This window comes from Solea solea, chromosome 1, assembly GCF_958295425.1.
Source record: "Solea solea chromosome 1, fSolSol10.1, whole genome shotgun sequence".
NCBI lineage: Eukaryota > Metazoa > Chordata > Actinopteri > Pleuronectiformes > Soleidae > Solea > Solea solea.
The window spans coordinates 41,126,859-41,150,097 of NC_081134.1; the positions used below are offsets into that span (position 1 = coordinate 41,126,859).

A 23,239-nucleotide genomic window follows, 5' to 3' on the forward strand; every position below is an offset into this window, starting at 1 on the left:
ACACACCTACGATATCCCTATCCCAGTAATATACTATTTCTAGTCCAACAGTAGATAAAGCGAGAGAGGAGAAAGTGTTCCAGTATGAACTCGTCGGTGTGAACAGTTTAATTACAGGGAGTGTCAGCCCCATTGCTTAATGTGTCCCTCACAATTAATCCAGGGAGAGGATGTCATTATCTATCAAAGCATGGGCCTGGGCAGGCATTTCTGTCAGAAAGACAGGAGGGAGGGAATGAGAAAGCGATAAGGAAATAGCAAGTCAAAACAAAGAAAGGTGCTTGGTTAGCAGCCAATAAATGGTCAACCTCTGTGTCACAGAAAGGATCAAGCTAATATCTTTGGAAATCGCTCCAATACCTCTAATGAATCCAACAATAAAAAGGCCCTTGTTCCTTCAGCGTCACAACACAAAGCTTCACGCATCCTCTGTCAAAACACGTCCACATGAAGGTGATTAAACCACCGGGTTTTCACCACTTTATGACAATTATTTTTTCCCTCATCATAAAACCCCCTGACTTCTTCATCTTCTAGAGACTGACTCCCCAAGTTCTGACGTGTTCACCTGCCATCCCATAATGACACAAGCGGTGACAAATTGGTCAGTTGCAGAAAACAGCAGCAACCACTGACTCAACAACGACGGCTCATCTGAAGTCACTTCGAGAGGTTTTTTTACGACCACCACCTGGCTCATCTGTGTCTGTGGTGCACAATATTGTCTCAACAACACGGTTACGTGTGTCGACCTGTGAGACAAAATTGTTGTCTGATTCTGTTTGTGACACACACACACACACACACAAACGGAAACACCATGGACAGAAGTGCATATGCAGCCTTTGACTCACAGCTTGAACTTGACAGGTCTGATCTTTTGTGACTGTCCGTCGCTATAGTCACTTGTTTCCCCCTTCTCTCCCATCCTTTCCTTTAAAGAGTTTGACCTTGCCTTTTTTCCTGTGGCCTGGAGGGAATGAGGAAGGTCTGGTGATTGTGACAGGTGTCGCGTCTTAACAGCCCCACATGACATCCCAAGGAGAGATAGACATTTGAAGTTTGTTCTTTCTTTCTTTTATAATCAGGGTTTTCTCTCAGGGAGTGGTGTGTATGTGTATGTACTTGTACTAGTTACCTGTTAAAGGAATACTTCACCGATTTGCATTTAGCTTTGTATTACTAGAATAGGGGCAGTATTTTTGAAAATTTGTGCTTCCCAACCTCAGTTTCCTTTCCTTTCGTTCTTTTTTATGTCATGTGCCCACCAATGACACTTGGTCCGAGGTTTGAAACTGCAACACTAATTCCGCACTTTTTAGCGAGACCTCATTCCCAGAATGAGTCCCGAGAATCCCAAGTGTCACTGGTGGGCATGTAACAAAGAAAATAATGAAGATATTTCTCAACACAGGGGAAACTGAGGTTGGGAAACACCATTTTTTTCAAAATACTACCCTAGTAATTCTAGTAATACAAGCTAAATGCAAATCACTGAAGTGTTCCTTTAAGGACATTTTTCGGTCTTAAACACTGGTTAAGTTTAGGGCTATTTGGATTGTGTTAAGGTTAGGCATTAAATGGTTAGGGATAACGCTTTGTTTGGACTGTCTAAAGGAATGTCAATGCAGAGTCCTCGGAAGAATAGCTGCACAAATCTGTGTAAGTGTGTGTCTGTGTGTGTGAGAGAGAGAGAAAGCACCATTTCATCAGTTGGCTTGGATACTTGTCACCTTCAGCCTCCAAGGCCCGATTAGATTTAAGTTAATCCTAAGTCAAATTTTGGATATCAAAGGCAGCGCTCAACTTTGGCATCTCTCTGCATCATCATCATAATACGATGCTTGGTCTCCAGAAATTTTTAGCACTAAGCATGACATCTGCAAATGTGTTTTTCATGCACCGAGAGTGAAAGTGAGTGAGCTTTTGCCCACCACAAAAGATCACATGAACTGAAGTGATGTGATTGGTTTGGCTTTTGATAATACAAAGGTGTAGGACTCATACAAGTCAGGTTTTTCTTTTTTTTGTTTTGCTCAACTGCCCCTGGTTACAAGGTACTTATTTGTCAGACAAAATAAATTCATAGAGACACATGTGTTTTAATGCCAGTGGATGCACATGCTTTAATTGTGTTAGTCCTTCACTAGTTTGAATATAGCTTATGTGTGTAGTGTTACAGGTTTGAGGCTACATATTTACAGGTGTAGTCATTAATTTAATGTGTTCAATGTTTTAATCACCCGTGTATATGATGCCTTGACTCTCACTTAACAGGCAACATCAGACACATTAAAAAAAAAAAAAAAAAAAATGGATTGGACTTGTTTTCCCTTGTCAAATGAAGCTGCAGGTAAACTTCAATATGCTTCAGAACAAACCTGGAAAAGTGATCTCCTTGGGGCCCGGAGTGAGTCAGACTTTGCTTAGAAGTAAAATATGGGTTGCAATCCGAGTTGTTTACTCTATAGGCTGGGAGTAGGCTTTATTTTCTGCAAAGGAGATTAGTTACAGTGAATTATGCATATCTTATTTTCTGGATTATCTTAGGCACTCAGAGATACTATCGCAGGATAATCTCTTTTAAAATTGTTCTGTTCATTCTGACTGTAAATATAGTCATTGTTGCTTGTTTATCTTTTCTTGACGTTCATTTTGGTCTGTGCTACTTTTGGTTAAAGAGTTTTATGACATTTTAATGGCAATTATACAAGTTTGAGATATTTATAGCGCTTGATCTTTGCTTTATATGCATGATAATAAGGGCAGGGTGGAGGGGGAAATATTATAGCATGCTTTGTTTTGTCAGTATGCAGTGCATACAGTATGTTTGTGCTCATGCATGCAAATGTGAATTGGTTGCTTGTCTTGTCCAGCGGTGCATTAACCAGACACAGACCTTTGCTTCAGCCAAATCGGGCTCAACACAAACAGTGTGCATCCATGCCATTTTCAAGCTGCTCCAATTATATATACATGCTGACCGAACACATATTGGCCAAATTTACAATAATAGCATATCTATTTCCATTCTAATGGCTGACATTGCTTGGCTTATCCATGCATGTATATCTCAGTCCTTTATGCTTTGTGGTTTGGTCCTTTTCCGGCCATGTGCAATGTGCTGTGGCCTGCCTTGACTTTTTTGTGTGTGTGTGTGTGTGTGTGACCCAGGATGTATGAAATCCGTGCATCTGCACATTAGTGTACATGCCCATTCATTCAAACTGGTATGTGATTGTGTGATTCAAGTGCATATGTGATGGGTCATGTGTCTATGAGCCTGAGTTGGCAAATGTGTTTGTGTGCCTGCATAAATTCTGCATCTGTAGTATGGAGCCCAAAGCTCAACAAACAGGCCTTGAACCCGGGCCAGCTCCGATACACGGTGTGGTGGTGGTGGTGGTGGTGGTGGTGGAGAGGAGGGATTGACCTTCTATAGCTTAGAGAGCCTCTGCACAGTACACACTTCACTCCTCCCTCCTCCTCATCTCCCCACAACCCTCCTCCTTCTCCCTGCTGCCTAGCCCCAAGTGCCTGCAGGCGGTGGAGATGCATGCATGCGTTGCCTCACTGTGTGAGGCTTTGTCTGTTTGTGAGCGTGGATGTATGTGTGTGTGTGTGTGTGTGTGTGTCGCATGTAGATGAGCGTTGCAGTGTGTGTGCATGTGTGCGTGCGCGCGCATGTACGTGACAATCTTTGGACAAAAGAACTAACCATGTCAACCCTCTCACACAGTAATGTTTGTTTTTTTTCACCCTTGCATGTCCACTAAATTTTAATATTGTGATTACCAATTGTTTTGAAATTACACCTTATATAATTACATAATGACAATGTGCCTCCAAAAGACACACACACAAAAAAAGAATAATGCTGTAAATGAAAGCAATGTTTAGTGGTCCGTTTAAGATACAGCTTCCATTCAGTGGCTGATAGAGTTATCACGAGGAAATATGAAATTTCAATGAGGCATGATGAATGAATATCATTGTCACTGTGTGGTATTCATGCGTAATTTGACCAATATTATATTTTCTTGGTTCAAAAAGAGGGTTCTTTCACCAAGCTTTTATTAGTGTAAGGTGTTCAGTTCAGTTTTTTTATCAGCCATGTTTTAAACTGAACAAACTGCACTAAATTAAATGTAGTGAATCACACTATTTATCAGTAATATTTATTTTCCTTGTGTGTCTGTCATGTGTGGTGCTAAGAAGCCATTTCCACTTGCACTGTGTTCCATATTTTACCAGCTCTGAGAAACTTGTGCAGGTTTGCAGAGATAAAGAAAAAAATTTGATTTACTCAATAAAAATACTGACACCTAATTGACTCGCAACGGAATGAGACCGCAAATAACCCACAACACACTCTCTAATACAATAAGTACTATCCTGTAAATATATTTAATATGGTACAATAATCCTGCAACAATTTCCTGAAATACAATACTAGTCTCTTTTTTTTATTTTCAGAGGAAACTTTGTATTAGGCACTGTTGTATATCCAAGCCTTATAATTGTTGGGAAAATCCTGGATTTGAGCGTCATTGCTCCTCTCACTTGTGACTAAGACCCTATTTTTAATCTCTGCTATGATTCACAGTATGTTACTTCTTCTTGAAATGCTTATTGAAAGACCAGGAAAGCCACACAAAAACAGTAATCATGTGATAACTTTACATAAATAATGGGGTTGCTGAGCTCTTAACCTAATGTGTGGTGCGTGTATAAGCGAGTTTAGTTGTGAATTGAACTTAACATCTTGGACCACAAACTAACTGCTGAGCTTGGAGACATCGGGCTGTGTTAACACTGATGAATTCATTTACATTCTCAAGTGCCTTTGAACTGTCATACATTCACCTATTCAGGGGCAATTTAATCCTCTCATAGGCCCTTGGGCTTGACTAAGCCTGTCAACCAGGAGCCACACAACAACTGCACACAGTGATACTGCCGAGGCTCACCACAACAAAGTGCATTCACTTAATTTATACTTCATTACAACTTTGAGTGCAAACACCACCAACAACACCCAGCAGCTGCAGTGTAAGCTACATAGCCTCGGTCAGGACATATTACTACGTTATTGGGCATCAAAATCCAGAATCCCTGATTAAAACTCCTACAACCTTTTGAATCATACGATTTTACGAAGGGAACATCTTCCCCTGTATTGCATGGAAACTTTGGTGTCAGTTTTTCCTCCATTGCTTCATCAGAAGCTGCAGCTTTGTGTATCTTTGGGTATCAAACCGCCTTGATGTGGATGTTGCGGAATTTTGAAACATTACTGTGCAAATGTTGGAGGCCGCCATCAGATTTGTTGTTCTATAACCATACAGTATAATTATTTCTCAATCACTTTACTGGAACACGTCCAAGAAACATGTATGTCTTGTAAATAAACAATGCTGGAGTGGAAGCCTCATTAATGTTACTGGTAAAACCTGTGTTTGTCCTACTATATCACACCAGGTTTATTCAAGAGCATTAAATACACATGTTGTATGTGGTAAACTCACTGACAGCGTGTTAATATAGGATCAACTTTGAGTCACATCATTTCAAGGCAAACACGAACGATCACAGGATTTGACAAACGTGAAGACAACAAAAATGTGCTTGCCATCTTCAGGGCTCATCGTGCCAACATTAGCTCTCGCCACCCTCATAGTTATATGGTAGTTGTGCCACATGACTCGCGGGTGTTATTCTGTGTTTTAAGCCTTTTTCACTTAACTGAACAATACGATTCAAAGCTGCACAATACAGTGGGTTTTCCATGTACACTCATTAATGAAAGGCATCAAGGACACAATTAGACCTAATCCGCCGCCATGACAAGTTGAGTAACTTGAGTGCATGTTTATGCAAGAAAATGCAGATCAATTATGGGAACACAGTTTATGGATTGGAATGAAAACTTAAATGTTGTATAATGTCTGTGTTTCACTGAGGGTGCCCCCATGCCCCCCCAATGCTATCTCTGTTTGCACCCCACCAAAATTACACAAATTACACAAAAAACTAAAGATAGTTCCTTCAAATATTTGGATTCCCTGACTCTTCAAAAAGTTGGCTACTAACCAGGTGACTTGGCAGCTTATCAGACATTTCAAAGACGCTGTGCTTGGAAATAGTTATTTTACACTGGATGTTCTCCTCATTATTATAACGTGCTGATACCAGCCCATGACGCCAAGCCCATGCATAGTTATAATTTCTAAACCAACTCAAGCACTAGCAACATTCTAATTCCCATGCCCAGCTATGTTTCCTTCCCATGCTCCTAATCCTGTTTCCTACAGGTATCAGTAATAGTTGTTCTTCCCATCATGGGCTTTCTACTCATTGGAGCACAAACTCCTTCCTCCATCATAGCATAAGATCTAGAGTACATCAAGCTCCATTCCCAATGTGGCCTTATGCCAGAACCAGCTGCAGCCCTGTTCCAATCTGAAATTCAAACTCTCGTCCTTCTACTCCACATAGCTCCGGTCTCTCCCTTAGTCTCAGTCCCAACTATAGTCCCAGCCACAGCCGGGGCTTCCATGTGCGACTGACACATAAATAACCAAGCCTGTCCGCCACCCAGGCAAATTCAAATGCACCTGTCAAAGTGATGAAGCACCCGCCCGCAGGGAAGCATTGTTTACATTTTCACTCCACTCTTTGCAAAAGTGAGATTCTAATTATTTTCCCACTGTAAATTAAAGCCAAGTGGGACAGAATTACAAACCAAAAGGATCATAGTAGTGGCAGGAAGAAACCGTAGCCCTCCTATGTAGGAATTGTGGGAAAGAAAGTGAGAGAAAAACTATATGAGGTTTATGGGCAGACAGAGGGAAGGTCAGTAGTTTCCGTCTTTAAGATTTGAGATAGCAAGGGAGACAGAGTGGGCAGAAAACGGAGGCATATCATTCACAGTGACTTTGTAATGAGACGACTTGTGTTGTGCTCATTACAGAGAGGGTCTCGAGAACTTCAACCAACTGGAATATATCATGCCCTCACATTTCGTACATAATAATGTGCCAAAAATGTGCCGCATTATTTTTCATACCAATGGTCATGGAACAGCAGAGAGAGCAAGGTAGAGAGACAAAGAGAGGGAGAAAGGAAAGATTTAATTAGTCCATGGGAACATGAAAATTGGGGGTAAAATTACACAGAGGAAAATATACCAGGGGAAGAGAGGATGCATAAATTGTGATGGTGGTTATCTAGATTTGATCAATCATTTAAGGATCAAGGGGAATGACGGGCCTGTACGTACTGTACCCACGCCTAAGGCTCCTGCCCTGGACAGTCGCCAGCCAAGCTCAGCCTGCCTGCCCACAGAGACTTTCCCTTCTCTCCTCTCCCCAGTCTCAGTCTCACACAGGCACACAGGAGCATACAGTATCAACTCTTATATTACATAGAAATGCAAACAACTGTCTTCAAATGTTAACTATATGAAAACACACGTGTAACCACACTTTAGCTTCATATTAATTACTTATGGATACGTGACTCTGGAGCCTTGTTGTTGTGTTTATTAATCAGTGATGCACTGTGCCTTATGGCAGTATTTAAGAAAAAAATATTTTTGGAATACTTCTCGACTGCTATTCCAGACCATGCAATTGCAACATTTTCTGCAAGAAGTGAAGTTTGCACGCTGTTTTGGTTGTCACCAGCGATATGGAGGATGGGGTCACATTAGTTGGGTGGGGTCAAATCAAACTCAGCTGTTATCATCTGACAGGAAGATGAAAATGTTAGCCATTGATATTTGTGACAGTCAAGGACATGTGAGACAAAAATCTAAAATATAGTGTACCGCTCCCACACTTAGCTTTTAGTAGACCAGTGTGTCACTCAGTGGAAAATTACTATTTAATTCCCAGAAACTGTCTGCCCTCTTTTAAGATGGAAGTTTAGATCTTAATTGAGGTATGAATATGGGTCAGTTTTCAAATATAACACAAAAGGGTGTTTTTTTTGTTTTAGAATGTAGTGCATTTATCCTTATTTCTGAGGCAGTGGTGCCTAATTTCTAATCGCAAACTATAATTTTGGTGACAGAAATCACAAATTCACACAGAATTTGCACACTATGCTAGAATTCAGTTCCAAAACTGCATATCTTACAGTGACTCAAGTAGTTGAATCAGGAACCACTGACAAGGGCTGATCTACTCTATTCAGAATTATGATTTAGATACATGCAGGCACTATATGTCGCACAACAGCGATAAGCAGGTAGACCTAGCACATTCTGCTTTATGGAGAACTAATGTAGCATGGAGGAAGCAAAAAGCAACGGGTAGCACACACACACACACACACACAGACACACACTGGTAATGGATTTGTATAGTGATAGCTGATAACTAAAGCCTAGTTATCAGCATCAGACTGAATAAATTCAGATTGGTGCACCCCTACTGAGCACACCTGTTTAAAAATGATAGACAGGTCAATCCCATTTTATTGCTAGTCACAGTGGATATTTTAAAAACAAAACCTTTCCACAGGCATCTGTATTAAGCCCCGATTCTTTTCATTCTGCATTCATATGTGGTATGGTACGATTTGGTAAGTGTGAAATCGCATCTTCTCCCAGAGAGAGCGAGGGAGAGAGACAGACTATTTCTGTGAACCATGTCTGCAGCTGTGCCATCCCTACTTCCTGTGTCCATGGCCCTCCCCTCCCAATTTGCCATGTGCATTTGCAGTAATGTCTTCAAATCCTGAAATTTATATCCCTGCTGGAAAACATGGTTTGCCATTTATAGTTATCCGCAAAAAGACATAAGGCCTGTCTCTCCTGATGTAAGTGAAGGGACTGATGCAGACTCTATCAGATTTCTAAATACAGACCCCAACAATAAATCCCAGCTTGATTGGGTTTGAATTGGGTTAGCTCAGTTGAATGCTATCTGCTTAACCCACAGCTGGCCTGTCTGCTCCATGCAGGCATTGAAGCTAAATCAGTCACTTAGTGCTATCGCATGGAACAATAGTGGAGTGGAGAGAGCACTCAAGCTAAGAGAAGCCAGGCTAGTACCATAACGTAACACAACAGACCAGAACAGAGCGGTGGAGAGCAGACGGGTCTCTAATGCTCTTTCCTCTCTGTGTCTCAGCGGTGATGCATCCCGAGAGCCATGGTGCATCACATGAAATGGCATCAACCAAAGTGAATGAACAAACACCTTTTCAGGCTTTTGTCTGGTCTTGTCAAGTAGATTTCACATGCTGAATAGCATAGGATGGTGGCGTGGTTCACATGAAAAACAAAAAAACATATATTTTTATGCAACTCAAATTTCATACTCATGCATAACACACAGAGGGCAAGTGTGCACAGGCTGATTCCATGCAGTTTCTGTGCGGGACTGGTGCCAGACCATAAACACACTTCCGTTTTGTGACTTTAAATTCTTACAATAAATAAATAAAAAACTGTACCATGAGGAAGTTGAGCACCTCAATATCTACTTTTTCTCTGCCCACTCCTGCTTGCGTTTTCTCAAAGAAGAATAAATAATAATAAAAAAAGCAGCAGTAAATCAAAATACACACACACTATCCAAACAGTCTGATTGCGGCTTTGCCAAAATGCTGATTACTAACGGAATTCAGGTGATCACTTTCCCCTATAGCATGGACCAAAGCCACGCTAGAGGCACGCCGCAGTTGAGGTGATTTTCACTAATGAGCGGCTGAATTAGCATTAAGGAGATGACGCCCCCCCCCCACACACACACACACACACATGCACACAGACACACAGATACACACGCAGGTTCTCAGCTAATCTTTTCTCCCCCTTTTTGCACTTGTGACTTTTTGACATTTGGACTACGAGGTCTTTCCTGCTAATGGGGGGGTTGCCTAGTTTGCAGTGCATGCGACGTCTCTAATTACATGCGCGATAATGGCTACCACTGTTTTCACACCGAAGTGCCTAGAGTTGTGTTTGGCTAACTGTTTATACGTGTGAGGTGACATCCACAGTCTACACCACTAAATTAAACTTCTCCTTCAGCTTGACCCTGCCACTCATGGCCTCCTGAATGAGTCTGCCTTTTCCTTTTCCTGTGTTTTTAGACAGGAATCATAATTGCTCAGCCAATTAGAGGGTCACCTTGAGTTTTACAAACTGCTTGAGAAACAGTCTCAAACTCAGTGTGTGTGTGAGTTTATGTGTGTGTGTGTGTGAGCAAGCCTTTTGCAATTCTAAATCAGTGGTGTGTGAGTTCAAACTAACTATATGGCCTATATGTTCCTCCATAGAATATGCATGCACACATCTAATGTCAGAAATCTATTTAAAAAGTTGCATCTACAGTGAAAGCGCACACACACACACACACACACTCATGGATGCTCCCATGTGGGCACAGTGTGCAGCTTCATCATTGTTTCTGAAAGTCAAAAAATGAAAGTAAAATTAAAGAGGTTATAGATGTGACAGTGTGTACGAGGACTTGCAGCTAATTATCACATCCTAAAACAAGCAAGTTGGACCTACATTTTGCCGAGCAGCCTGCAAAACGAATTTGGTTTATTAATTTAGAGCAAACCAGTTCTGTCGTCATATTATTATATTTTCCTCTCTGTGTACCGCGTCCTAATGCATTTGATTATTCAACATTCAAGTCTCTGCCAGCAGACTGTCAGAGCGGGAGAGAGAGCGCTTCCATGATCTTCATACATGAATGACTTCAAGTTACATGACCTATATAACATGTTATATGGTCCACTTGCTACCTGTGTCTCATCATAACAGAGAAGGGCAGCACATTGCAGGTGTGTAAGCCCCCAGTGCATGCGCACGCACACACACACACACACACACACACATTTGTGAACAAAGCCTACCAGGATTATACATGTGTATGCATGATCACCAAAACAACCTGTCTTTATCTGCCACAGATCAGGCCCCACAGGACTCAGGCGCTGCCAGTAACTAGTGTGCTGTTGTACTGCACACCAGTGGTGCTTATCTGGTATAGCTGCTGTTGTGTGTAATTAAAATGAACAGCATGGTCAAGTTCAGACACATTTTTACAGTGATGCACCTGAGCCTTAATAAAATAAAAGTGACTGGCAAACTCTCAATTACAATTTACACTGTAGCCAAGGGTGAAAACAGTGTTTACTTGGAATGTGAGTTATAGGTTTGATATAAATGAATGACAGACTTTTTGTTTTAATTCCTCTCACACATACTTGTGTATATTTATTTTAGGTGGCAGTCTATGATGATATCTGGACAGCAGAAGATCCTTTTCCAAGCTCTGTCTCCTCCGGTGATGACCCATCAAGACGGGGTGCATCACTACCAGAGGGCGAGACCAACACACATGTGGTAATATCTACCCTGTACCTGAGTGGGCTGAAACAGAGATACAGACACTTCCTCCGACAATCAAATGGAGCCATCATTGAGGTGTGATATTAACATAAATTAAATATTTTTATTTAATCTGAACAGTGAATGTTTGATGTATAAATTCTCTACAATGTAATAATGCAAACCAAAATAACCAACCATGAGAAAAATATTGGAAGAGTTTCAGGTAACCTACTGAGAAATAAATGAGTATTTAATGCAACATGTACATGTTACTTTTTACTACTATTTACAATCTTCTATTATTTAAACTGCAAATGACAACCTTCCACCTAATCTTTCTCTTCAGCTGGTAACAACCTCGACAAGTTTTATTCACTAATCCTGTTTGCCGTTGTGTTATAACTTATGATGAATGTATTTTACCAAGGCAAAGAATAAGAAAAAAAGAATTGCTGCTTCACTTTCCTCGATCATTTTGTCAGTCCCCCAAGAGCAACCTGGATCATCCCAACAAAATTAATATTTTGAAGTTTGAGAGGAGAAACAAACAATTAGCTCTGAGGCACTGTTGTGTTCTAATGGTTCTCCATCACAGTTTGAGTGATGGTGAGCGTATGTGAGTAAACACATAGCATGGCACATTCATTACTGTCTGTGCGCATGTGTGTGTGCGTGCGTGCGTGCGTGTGTGTGTGTGGCCTCCAGACCTGTGCATGGCTGAGAAGACATCTGGGGAGTTTTATATAGCCAAACAGAGCATGCACACACACTGACACACACAGGCTCTTCACCTCCTACAAAAGAAAACACACACACAGACACGCAAATGCCAGTGCCTACACATATTGTGTGATAATCTACACATACACGCTCAGTTTACCGAGAGAAAGTGAATCACTTCCTGATATTTCTGCTGCTGCCAATTCACTATTCTTTAATCTGTGAAGGGAGTATCATTGAGGCCACCTTAAGTGAAATATAGGTTTTACCCTATCCTTGGAAAACACACACACACACACACACACATGCCTTCTCAGTGTAGCTCACTGTTGCTTTCTTTTCTCACACCCACTGTGTCCCCTGGGTGTTGCTGTCTGTCCCTTGCAACATAACAGGCAGGGGCCTCCAGTAGCAGAAGATGCCGATGGCATCCTCTTTCACTCGCTGGTAGTGGGGAGCGATAACACCGGTGCTCAGAGCCGCTGAGAGAGCACTACGCCAATCCCACTACGCCTCACAGCAGAGACCCCCACTTTACATATTCAAAGCTAATCCTCCCCTGAATATGTAGACTGGTTTTATGTATAGAGCAAGATCCAGGGATCACCAAAGGGCATCCCCAGTACTCGGTAGAACACTTGAGCTGATTTTATTAGTGCTTTATATAATTCTGGCAGCGGCATACACACTGCGACGGGGTGCTGTGTACGAACTGCCTTCAGATGTAAGGTGACAGCTCCTCAGAGAGAAAAAAGAAAAAAAAAACATCCATGCAGGCCACTTATACGAAAATGAAATAGCTTAAAATATAATGTAGAATGTGCTCGAGTGTAAGAGGCACTAATGCAAAGAAGTTCATCTCTGTTTCCCTCTCTGTTCTTATGACATTTTAAAGAAATGTTATGGTCTTTTCCAGTATAGGCTTATTACTTATACATATAATAGCACAGTTTATGGTGATGTGGTTACTCTGCTATGTTCTATCAAGTATTATGTAGCAGGAATTATGTGTGTGTAATAAAAACTAATATAGTTTGTTTTACATTAAGCCAGAAATGCTGATGCACGGTATGTGTGTTATTATAAAAAGGCAGTTTTTATAATTAGCAGTAGCAGACCGACGTGTTCTTCCCTTTTACGTCTTGAAATCTTAGTCATCTGTGAAAGAGCAGGTGGATGACTTGACTAAAAAAAAAAAAAACAACTAAAAAAACCCTGAATTTAATAACGTGACTTCATTCTCTACCCCGTTAAGTTAAAAGGGTAATCCTGCTACTTTAACAAGTTTGTTTCAATTTACTCAGAAAATATTGACAAATGGTTTATTTCCTTTAAAGCGCTCTGTTTTCACAGGCAGTGTCCTGGACACCAATGCCTCGAGGAGTTGCTCCTCCCTTAGACTAACATGACCACAGCTCCAGGGGCCGACAGCTTTGCATAAAACCAACAAATTTACACGCAAAATTTGTCTAAACGAACACCTTAAAAAGCAAGTCCTGGAAGAAGTGCCCTGAGCTATAGACACTATTAGACACTGTTTGGAAGGAACAGAACAGCGAGGTGTGTCCTGTTTGATTTGCCGGAGAGTGAGACGCTGAACAAGAGTCACGAGAAACTAAATACTGTATTTCTGTTGTTTAAACAGCTATTATTGAATTAGCTATGTTGACTGTGTGTGTGTGTGTGTTGTATCGTTAGTATAAGGTAAGAGGAAGAAGCGAATTTGAATTTTGTGGGTATGTAGTAAAAAATATAATAATAACGAAGTCTTTATTGACTTGCATATTGAATTCGGTTTAAAGAAAGTTAATATTAATGAGCCATCATGTGCTCTCATTCAGCGTGGCGCCCGAGGCAGGCATCTGTAATATTGACCACATTGAAGGAATCTTCTGGCTGAATTGCAACAATACAAAAAGTTAAAACTACATTCCCATCAGTGTGCTCCAATAAAAGACATTACAGGTAGAGCGAGGTGCAGCTTTTCAAACACTCATTACCTATAAACAGATGTTCCACAGCTGCCAACTCGCAAAATGCACTGCTGACAACAACTGTTCAGGCCGAAATTACGCAGGAAAATGCATCCATATAACCTAGGACCTTCAGAGAGGGCCTCGTAACCGCTCTGTCTGGAGAAACAAGATGGCTGATGAAGAAATTAATGCAGGGAAAGTCATTATCTTCCCTCCTAAAACCACAGTGGGTTTATGTCCCCCTGTGTCGTTTTTCCTCCCGGGCTAGCATTTAAGTGTAGATGGACTTATGAAAAGATAGGACAAGCCAACTGTGCTCCTTTTGTCTCCTTCCCTCCATATGGAAGGCAGCAGCATATGCAAGAACTGGCTCAGCTTCTGTAAAACTTCCATTAAAGATGCACAACTAAGGCTCTGCCAGCTTGAATATTACCTCTCTCCACAAATTATTTATGGCTCGGAAAAAACGCTGATGATGAGCATCTCCAGCGACTTCTATAAATAAAAACACTTTTCTCTGCAATTTCAGCAGTGCTTTTTTTTTTTCTTCCCCTCTCCCCCTTTTTTTGGGGATGTGCTTAACTGTTTGTAGAAACAAAAGACGTGCAGTTTATTCACAGAGCAAGTTCTTAGCTGTATTCATTGAATAAATCTAGATCACTGTGAATGGCTGTGTTGTATTCTGTATAATTGGGAGTGGACATTCCCTCTTATGGTTTGTGGATTTTTATCTCACTGACAAATACCGATAATGATTCCAAACTAATACAAATAAAGAGAAAAGTTGAGAAAGACAGTGATGGGCTGCTCTTTGACATAACCTCATCATCCTGATACGCTCTCAAATATTCCACGCTTTGTCTCGGCTCGCCATGACGCTGCCTGTTGCACGTGACTCTTTGCCGGACCAATATTGACCTAATTTACCATGCAGAGAATATGAAGACGTTAACCTTTGGAGAAAACACCTTGCAGCTACATTAATTGACAAACCACATCAATTCTCCCTCCTACCCCTCTTTTGTAATTACTCTGCCGCACGTTTGATTGCCGTTGCGGAGCTGAGGACCCACGCTTCATTTGCCATGAGGTCATCGGCAGCCCTCAGAAATATGAATATGATTTTTACAGGAAGTGAGTTCGCTGTATGCTGCGTGTGTGTGTCTTTTTCTGCATGTGGCGTGTGTGTGTGTGTGGTGATGAGAGACATACAGAAAGAGACAGAGAGAAGGACAGAGTGAGAGAGAGAGAGAGAGACGGGGGGGTGTCCTTGGCTATGTAGTGTAGTATGTTTCATGAGCAGATTAATGCCTCCCTGGCAGCCATATCTGCTTAGTAGGAGGATGACTTCTCGAAAGTATACCGCGTGTAATTATATAGCCTGTTTGTACTGGTTTCAGACAAAGAAGCGCTCTGTGGCTCATCTTCTTTTTCCGTTTCTTCAAGTTTAACACCAGGATATATTTTTGTGACTTGATGAATTTTTGACTTCACTCATCATTAGTTTACCATATTTAAATGAATCTATTTTCTTCATATACATAAATATATATATATAGAGAGAGAGAGTATATTAATGGTATCACCAAATTCCTTGTAGATAATTCCACCACGGGTTGTACCTGTGAGATTTAGGTTGTATTTCCAATCATTGCACACACTCTAAGTAGGCCAATTCAGAGTTGTGAGTGCTGTTTCCCCTCTGGGACAGGAGGTAGTGAGTCTCCATCTCTGCTTCTGCTCCAAGTTCACTCTTAGCACCAGGACAGAAGTAGAGAGCATGCATGACAACAACACTCACAAGCCTTGAGGAAAATATTATTTCCCTTGCCAGCGTCAGTCACTATCACCCAAGTTGAATGTGTACTTTGAGACGCTTACACATATGGCCCCAGACGCCTCTGAAACTGTTGCTTTTATCACTCACGTACTAAGTGTCCTATTCATGTTGCCTCGCTGAGCATTGCTGACTGCGTTGGGTTTTTCTGAAGGTGTTAGCTGACACAGAGGAGATGCACCCTGCTCTGAGGATGACTCAATACCAAGGTCGGAGCTCTGCCAATCAGAGGGAAGGGAAAGAAGGCGCAAGAGCGCCGCACCAGCTACGGAAAAGGAAGAAACTATTTTGCCGTGAGTGTTAACCTGACCACCTTGATTGTGTTTGTTTACGTGTAGCTCACCATTATTTGAGAGCACACAAAGATCAGTACGCACTTAAAACCTCCCCATCCCCTTATCTCACACTCATGTGACACCTTACCTGAACAAAGTTTTCCTACCTCCTGTTTGCTTAGCAGAATTTACAGTTTCATCAAGTGTTTCGTTCCCTCAGGGTCTCATCGGGTCGAGCCAGTAGGAGGAAGCGGGTGTGGCTCCAGCTTTGCACTGCAAGACATCAACAAATGACGTCAAAACAAAGACCGATATGGTTAAAACCTAAATTGATGCAAGTTCTGTCAACCGTCTGTTTGACTTAAGGACTCGGCGGTATTCTGTGAAGTAGCTGTTGCTTTCCTTGAATATTCTCTGTTTGTATTGTACTTTGTGAGCGTTTAACCGTTTAGTGGTTGAACGAAAATGCTAAAAACAGTACAAAGGGTGGATGAAACATAACCAACCTGTCCTCCAACTGAAACGTAACTATGGGTCGTTTTTTACAACCCCTTTGGGCGCTGCGGTAACCTTAAATATGCACATGTGTTACTGAGGTTAGGGTTAGGGCAAAAAAGACAGGGTTAGGCAGTAAAAATTGATATAGGGTGTCGAACGTTTGTCGACCACACTTCCAAGGTACTACCAGGTTGCTGTCATGTATACAACCGCTAGGGGCGCTGGTTTTGAAAACGTAGACATAGGTCATAATTCCTGCATACGACCTATATGTATGTTTCATTGGAGCACAGTCTCAACATTAGAAATGGAGTATACCAGAGAGCTATAAAAGTGCATCTGTAATAAACATGTGAAGCGATCTTTGTAATTCACTACACAATGTTTGGTAACACTTGTAATAAAGGCAGGTGTTCAGCACTGCCCCCAACACAATGACAAATGCAGCTTCTAAAAGTCACTAATCAGAACACGAGTGATAAAATATCAATATTGGCCTCACATTAAGCAGGATAATATTCAGGCCAGCTTGATTTGTATTGAATATGTGTCTGCTAGCTGGTGCTCAGTGTAATGAAGTGGCACACAAATCAGGTCATAATGACCACCAACTTACACATATTGCTTAATTAAAGGTTGTGAGCTTATTAGCATGTGTCTCTGGCACAAGGCGTAAGGGAGATGGGGATCGGGACTGATGTCGTTCAGGGCCATGGCTGTAAAGGTTTTATAGATGGCTAACCTATCATACTAAAGCCGTAGCCCTCCTAAAATTGGATCTTAATAACCTGTCATTTTCATTGATGATGATTCTCCTTTATGGGCAGCCATTACTGATCAAGTTCCTGGGCCTTGTTGGACGGCGATAACGGTCATTTGTGCTCGTCGTTATCATGAATACACCTTACTTTGGCCTTGAAGTTGCACCTCACCTCCATGACGAGCCCTGAGGTGTGGTGCACGGTGTATATGGACACACACACACACACACACACACACACACACACTTAAGTTTCTGATCTCTGATGAGGCCTCTTTACAGCCCTGAGCTCCTCATAAAAAAAAAACAAGAGGAAAAAGGAATAGGAGTTTGTTGACATTACTAGTCCATATATGACACAGAGGAAAACACAACATGTGTTGTCATAACGCGACTGAGAATTAATTACCCGTTTAACAGTATATGCTAATGCTCATCAAATAACGACATTTGGTCTGTTTTGGTGTATTTTCAGAATTGATCTCATGTTGCAATCTTCCCCTCTGTGACACTCTTTGACACTAGCCAGATCCTATAGAGCTAATGCGCCCCAATTAGAGATCATTCCATTAACAGTGACAGTGCTACACCCCCCAATTCAATCAGCCTTTTAATGAACACTAAGCAGAGACGCTGTCTCTCAGAGATGACAGGAGCCTCTTCTCTCTCTCTCCATTTGTTCTACCATACTGACTCCTTCATTTAACCCTAACACTTTGGCTTTCTTTTTGCTTACTCTCTCCTTTCTTTTCAGTAGCGGATGAGACATGACATTGATCTGGAGAGCAACATCAACACAACTGATTTCTACAGCTCTCCTATTTCTTTCAATATTTTGATGTATATATCTGTAGATTCGAGTGAATGGCTAATATTTCTCTTGCTTTTCCCTATTGTGCATCGCTACCTTTTTGATTCAACATCATCAAAACAATGCCCCGTGCAATATTTTTCAAATGGGGCAGAGGGAGCAGATGCAGAAGGGGCAAGGTATTTCAAAGGATCAAATATTTGATTGTTAATGACAAACACCACTTCGCCGCAATTTAAATTTCAAATTGATCCCTGCGAGCAAGTATTTCTGGGGGAGAGAAACATGCCCCAAGGTCTCTGCTCCACAATTTGCTGATTTAAGTTAAAAGAAAACCTTTTTTTTTGCAGAAGTATCATAAGGGAACTGCAGTGCCTGCATCTGCTTAGAGCCAACCCAACCTGGGGATGTTGCTGGATAGTGAGAAAAGAAGAAAAAAGAAAACATAAAAAGAAAAAAAAAAGAATAACATTTTGTCTAATTCTATATTTATATAGCCCTCAGCTTGAGGTATTCACATAAAACAGTTTGTATTGAGAAGTGCTGCGGTGATCGTTATGCTACATGTTGAGATCGGCAACTCTTCGGGCACAGTTTGCAGGAGCAGCTCAGATGGATTCATTTGAATTAAAGTTACCCAGCTAAATAAAATGGTTTCAAATGCACACCTGTGCCGCTTATTTTCTGTTCAAACCTTTTCTGGCTGTAATTTTTATTTTTTTTAAAAACCAATAGCATTTCTTTTGATGAAAAACTTTATACATGCACTGTTTTTGCATACATGTCTGTTGCCCAACTTCATTTATAGCACTGTTTTGTTTGATGTTGAAATGTAATTATGTCTTGCAGTGGCTGGAAGAGCTTGGTGTTCCGATGCTTTTTTGATGTGTACACCTGGAGCATTTTCTAAAGAAAAACTATCATCTTAAATATTAAATCTAAATGCTATTATGCTTTATGTCAGCCTATGTTGTGGTTTGAACTTCATAAAATGTGAAACATCTTATTATATTGTGTCTTGGGTATGTTAACAAATGTTAACAAAAGTTTGCTTCCACTTTAAAGATGATACCAAACCAGAAAGCAGGTGTAATTAGTTCAGCAACACATCAATTGATTCTCTCCTCTGTGTGTAACCTGCAGCACCAGTGTTAGGGGTAGCGGCTTATATGTCACTGTGGCAGAACAATAATATGCAAAGCAGATATACATTCCAGACCTCTGTCAATTTTTCTGCCCAAGCTGTATTCTTGTCCACTGACCCCGAACAGGATTTCCTGGTGCTTAAGCCGTGAAAAACACACACGGTCGGGGTGTGTGATGTCAACATTATGCCATATTTCGGTGGCATCTGGACGGATCATGTGCCTCCCTGCGCACATATTTATTTATTTTCCCTCTTCCAGAGCAGTGTCAGGGAGGCAGATGTCCTGCTCACAGGGAAAAAAAAAAGAATTTGCGATGAAAAGAGGGGAAGGTGGGGGGGTTGTGTGGACGGGGGGGTGGAAAAATATATGAATATGCAAATTTTGTCACAGTGTGGAACCTTGTAATGAGTGGGAAATGTTGTCGCCATCTTTCATTATGCAGAGGTCATTGTTTAATGCCAGTCATCTGGGCACAGCTTCCTCTATATGCTGCCCCCCACCCCCCACACCCACCACCAGACCCACACACACACACACACACACACACACACACACACACAGAGACAGACCCACAACCTCTCCTGTCATCTCACAGAAACTTGAACCAAACTACAGCCTGGCATGAAGCAACACTGAGGTCACAGACGGATGCACACATGCAAACACTACCTTGTAGATTCACTTTGGTTCTTTTTTTATTTCCCTACACGTAGAGAATTAAGAAATAATTCTTGAATCTTTAAAGACACAATTAAATGTATAAATATTTGTCTTTACACCAATTTCAGTATACACACCTCCTATACCATTATGTTCATGTGTATGCTGTATTTAAATATATATATAATAGTGTCTGCACTGTTTTTGAGGAAAATACCATTTGAGTAGCCACAGCTCATTGTTGTCGACGATACCGGCTTCCATTTTGATCAGCCCCTTCATGTTTTGTAGTTTGCTGAGACAGCTTGCTGCTGTTCCGACTCCTCTCTCAACAGCTTTCCTGAAATTTCCGCTGGCGTCTGCCTGACATTGAGCTATGGGGCTAATCATTAGGTAAACCAGTCTCTCTCTCTCACATGCACTCTTCAAATAATCCTGGGTTTGAATGCTAAAAATGTAATGAACTTCACGGTTCATTGTGTCTGACATTGCTTAATTAATGGGTGCATTTAAAGTACATAGGGCCCCAGTAATTGATTTATATGCATGATTTGCACATACAGCTGTTGGTTCCTGTAGGAGACTCATCACTCAAACTGTGGCTGTGCAGATGATAAGCTGGCTAGGTATTATCAGGTTGCTCTGTGTGCCGATCTAAATTTACTACCAGGGATTATCGAGAGCAACTTATTTAATGTTTTTGGTAGACAAACATCTCGTCCACTCTACTGATAAAATGGCAAAATATAGTTGAGGAACTTTATTTTCAGCAACTCCCGATAATTACTGTTGGACCAAGTTTTGTGCCGCACAGTGCAATTAAATCTTCGCACACAAACACAAAGCTTCAGCTTGGCTCTCCCTCCCTCTCTCTCTATGTGGCTGCTTGCATGCTTGCTATTACTGCACCTGCCAGGACAGATCTGGACACAGGCACTGCCAACAATAATATCAAGGAAACATGGATCCATGAGGAAAGGCTCACATGATGGCCATATTGATGGTTTAAGCCAGACTTTGTAACATCTGTATAGACAAAAAAAAAACATGCCCTACTTTATTTTGGTGGGGTGGAAAGGAATTAGGTGACCTAAGTCGTGGCGTCGATGCTATTGCAAACATGAAATGTAACCAATCAAAATGAATATTCATTCTATGACCACACACAGCTTCAGCTGGGAAATTACCATGATGTGCTTTGGCTGAACATCCCTATTCATGATGATTTTAATCACATATTTGGAACCTTTGCAGACTTATACAGCTGTTTAATGTATTTGATGATGTCTAATACTGAAACGGGCTCCACGGTACTTTAAATTTATATCGTTAAAGCAGCAAATTTACTGTAAAGCTGAAGATTACTTACTTTTTTTTACACTTTATTTTTACTAACTCAGTTCCTTACTTTAATTGTTTTGTAATTGCTAAAATAACTATCCACAAAAACATAATTTTTCTATTCATCATTTTAGGAAAATAAATACTTTATCACACATCTTGACAATTTCAGTGTGGACCTAATTATTTTTTTTAAAGCCCCAGTTTTTTTCCCCAATGGTGAACTATCATTGCATTGTTAGCATTTAGCCTTCATTGACCTCGGCCTTTATGCTTAGTCCTCACATACACAGGGTGGTTATAATTATTGTTTTCTGTGGAGATGTGGAGGTCGCTGGCCCCTAACCATTATTTGGTTTTGGACAGATCCTCTGTGGAGCTCAGATCAATCTCTCACCTAGAGAACATTCTAGCATATTTCTACCACCAGCATATTGATTTTTCTATGAGCAGGCCCCCGTTGTGCGTGTGAGGTGTTTTCATGCACGGCACATAGGGGAGGCAGCCTGCAGTGTGCACGCACGCACACACACACAAACACCGACTCACAAGCTCTGTACAGGGTCCGACACAATGTAACAGACACATACACAGGTGCACACACATACATCATTTATTCATTTTCGCAGACACCCATAGGCATTTCTTTGTGTAAAATGCACGCATCGGCATATTTAGTGGCTTTAGATCTCAAACACACACACAAACACACACACAAAACAGTATTCTACTTGTCAAAGCAGACACCAAGTGAGCCATGTCTTCTCTGGGGCCAAGTGTATTCCTTTCTTTATTACACACACTATTCAATGCAGACCGGCCTGTTGTGAGACCTGCCACCTGTCCATCTTCCCTCCGTCATCCCTTTCTCTCTGCCACCAACTCCTTCGTTCATATTCTTTCATCATATCATTCCTCATGTCCTTCCTGAATTCCATCTAGCCAACAATCCATGCTTCCTCACTCCTCTATCCCTATCCCTATCCCTTCACATTCACCTTACGCTCCATCTATCATTCCAAGCGTATGGTTGTTCAGGTCATTGGCGTCTCGGAGAGTAAAAGCAAAAATAAGAGTGAGGGCAGAGGTATAAAGAGTATTAAAGATTGTGTCTTTGTTTGTAAGCAAAAGAAAAAGAAATTGTAGCATATCTGGAAATTGTTATCGTGTCATTATCGGATTAAGGAAAATGATCTGGATGCATCAAATTTTAAGAGCTACTATACACACATACCTTATAAATATAATATGGAGTTATAATACAAAGCATTCATTTCCATTGTTAGATGCAAATTCAGTTGTTTGTGAAATAGCTTGATGCAGACTGACCAGGTTCCCTGCTGTTGAGCATTAAAGGAAAGAGTTGTTTTGCTGTTCAATTGTATTATAAACACAAAGTCGGGCTGCAGGTGGAACTGGAGTCGAGGGCTTTGGCACCGGCGCTCGGAGACAAAAGAGGAGGCCGGGCAGCGTGCAGGTGGGGGGTGGTTGGAGATTGTGCTGGAATTTGTCAAAAGCCAATAATCATTCTGGTGCAGGAAAGGAGTACTAAATCAGAGCACCAAATCAATATCACATTACTTTGAGTATGGGAGTATATACAAGACTCATCAAATTGATTATTTTTGATGCTACAATGGCAGTTTCATTTGCCGGGGCCCTCGCCAACAACTACTGTTCAATTACAGAGGCTGTGTGTGAATAAAAAAAAAGAAAAAAAGAAAAAAAGAAATACAACAAGATAAATGGGTATATATTTGACTAAAACAAACCCCTTTCCTGGAATAGAAATGAATGGTATGTCGCAGTCAAGCTCTGGTAAAAAAAGATGACTTGTTTCATTGGACATTG

The 23,239-nt window shown here is 41.1% G+C and overlaps 1 protein-coding gene across 1 annotated transcript in view; it reads left to right on the top strand.

Moving 5' to 3' along the window:
• The window catches only part of ofcc1 (orofacial cleft 1 candidate 1), a 66,842-nt gene extending 48,354 nt beyond the window's left edge, over window positions 1-18,488 (top strand). Inside the window, exons 16-19 of the mRNA XM_058625742.1 lie at window positions 11,255-11,455; window positions 16,050-16,188; window positions 16,234-16,264; window positions 16,329-18,488. Coding sequence (XP_058481725.1) covers window positions 11,255-11,455; window positions 16,050-16,188; window positions 16,234-16,264; window positions 16,329-16,464 — 507 coding nt within the window. The 3' untranslated portion in view covers window positions 16,465-18,488. The remainder of the gene's footprint in view (window positions 1-11,254; window positions 11,456-16,049; window positions 16,189-16,233; window positions 16,265-16,328) is intronic.
• The last annotated feature ends 4,751 nt before the right edge of the window (window positions 18,489-23,239 follow it).